This window comes from Neoarius graeffei, chromosome 6, assembly GCF_027579695.1.
Source record: "Neoarius graeffei isolate fNeoGra1 chromosome 6, fNeoGra1.pri, whole genome shotgun sequence".
Taxonomy (NCBI): domain Eukaryota; kingdom Metazoa; phylum Chordata; class Actinopteri; order Siluriformes; family Ariidae; genus Neoarius; species Neoarius graeffei.
The window spans coordinates 1,997,056-1,999,332 of NC_083574.1; the positions used below are offsets into that span (position 1 = coordinate 1,997,056).

The window sequence follows — 2,277 nt, forward strand, 5'->3', positions numbered from 1 at the left end:
ATTCTTCTTTAACCATTCTTTGGTAGAACGACTTGTGTGCTTAGGGTCGTTGTCTTGATGCATGACCCACCTTCTCTTGAGATTCAGTTCATGGACATTTTGAACAAAAACTGATTCTGGTTAAATTGCAGGTTAATAAAATTAAAATAACCTTAAAGCAGAAGCAGATTAACACAGATATTATACAGAGAGAAGTATACTGTACAGTACTTGATATGATTCATTATCAACTCATCAAATCCCACAGCTGTAATACACCAAGTGTCCAGAAGAGGGAGACACAGCACAACTCACTTAACCTTTGACTGACAGTTTCCTCCAAAAATATTAACCCAATTTTCCACCAGCAAATTTTTTGAACCGATTGTTTGACTCATCAGTCTGAGTTTCATTTGATGACTTTGTGAAAGAGGATTGGTCTCTGAAGCATTATTTTATATAAATATGGAACAATCAGAAAATAATATTTTATAAAATATGGACAACAAAACTCCAACGTTACGTGTAAAATATTCTGTTTAATATGCACAAGTCTCGACTTTAAAAAATCATATTTTGATGTAAATTATTTCCACAATTCAAATTATGAACAAGATGTTGTGGATAAACAGTTCAGTTCGAATTTAACAATCCTCTTAGTCAAATTAAAGAAGTTCTCAGGTGTATTCTGAGAGTTATTTAATCTGTTTATTATCAACCTTATATTATGTGGAGCATCTGCTAGACACGCCCCTGTGAATGAGCCATTACAATAGAAATAACATATTAGAACAAGAGCATTAATATAAACCTGCACTGCTGTCAGAGCTGCTGTTATAGAGAATTAATCAACACCTTCTGACCAATCAGAGTCCAGGATTCTGCATCATTATGGCCTAATAAAGTTTATAATGTGTGCTAATTTCTACATTATTATGAAATCTGACCCTTTCACCAATAAATATCCTTCTCATATGCTCAGCTGCAGTTGCTCTATCAGAACGTAAACTTAAAACCCAATTAATTATTAGTAAAGAAAGTTAAAAATAATGAATAATAAATTATTATAATGAGTGATGAATATATTCTTCCTGAAGGAGATTTCTACTTGTGTAAAATCACCTGTCCAGAAAAAGAGAACTCAGTAAGACACCATACATTTTAGAAACTGGCACTTATTTATGATTGTAAATCTCTGAAATTTCACAACCAATCATGATTTATTATAATTTCTGAATTTTTCTTTACTCACTGCCAATAGCAGACGAAGTTCAGTCTCTCATTGCAGTTTAGGTTCTTCAAGGTTCTTGTCATGTTGTTGAGAGCTCCACAGCGGTAAGATGGAGCTGGACATGAAGGCATTGAGACCAGGCTCCCCAGCTGCTCCCCGCTCACCCAGAGCCATTGTCCATTCATGAAGCGCAGGCCGGTCCACACGCTCTCCGTCTGCGTCTGCATCGTCTCTAGTTCCAGCTGCCGCAGGCTCGTCTCAGAGGTCACGGAGGCCAAACCAGTGTAATTTGTTCTGCAGTACTCCCGAGCCTCCTCCCAGGTCTTGTTCTCCTTCACCAGGATCAGGAACCGATAACAGTAGAATGTCTTCTCTTTACTACAGTAGTAATTCGACCAGAAACCTGGATATTCCTTAGACATTTGAGCACAATCTGCACGATAATCAAGTGTAGGGCCACCATACCACCTCAGGAAAGAAGCCTGTTCTCCATCAGACCATTCCCAGGTGCCTGATCTTCTGTTCAGTCCAATCCAACTTTCTGAATCACTGGGCCCAGATTGTAAAAGTCGACTGTTTTCCTCCATAGTGGTGATGGTGGCCAGATCTTTGTAGTATTTTTGGCAGTACCACTGAGCTCCAGTCCACCATGTTGAATCAGGAATGAAAATATATTCTCTTGTCAGACCTACAGCCAGACCACAACCCACCGCCAGCAAGAAAATAAAAACTAGTGATTTCATCTCTGCTCTGAGACGTCTGACTGTGGTACGTCTCGACAGCACACCTTGGGACGTTTGTGTCGACTCTCACTCTTACATAGTTCATGTGACATAATTAATTTAAAACATATTCAAAAGCAAAGTAAACAAAACTGCACAACAGGAACGCACGGTAGGAAAATTTATGCCTGACTGTTCCAAAGTGCTGACACTGGAAACTCCTCCCATAAATGTTAAATAAGTGTCTCCTTACAGAAAACTCAATAATATCAATGATTACACACATTTTTTAACTCATGTCCATCATTCACAAGTCACTCTGAATGAGCTGTTGCTACAGGAACG

The 2,277-nt window shown here is 38.4% G+C and overlaps 1 protein-coding gene across 1 annotated transcript; it reads right to left on the reverse strand.

The window, feature by feature from the left end:
- Positions 1–1,227: 1,227 nt before the first annotated feature.
- LOC132887632 (snaclec coagulation factor IX/factor X-binding protein subunit A-like) lies at positions 1,228–1,632 on the reverse strand. The gene has a single exon (XM_060923098.1). The coding sequence runs from the start codon at positions 1,630–1,632 to the stop codon at positions 1,228–1,230; it is 405 nt and encodes a 134-aa protein (XP_060779081.1).
- Between the last annotated feature and the right edge of the window lie 645 nt (positions 1,633–2,277).

Excerpts from the sequence above, each read along its gene's own strand:
- LOC132887632 (XM_060923098.1), bottom strand. The coding sequence starts at position 1,632 with ATGTCTAAGGAATATCCAGGTTTCTGGTCGAATTACTACTGTAGTAAA.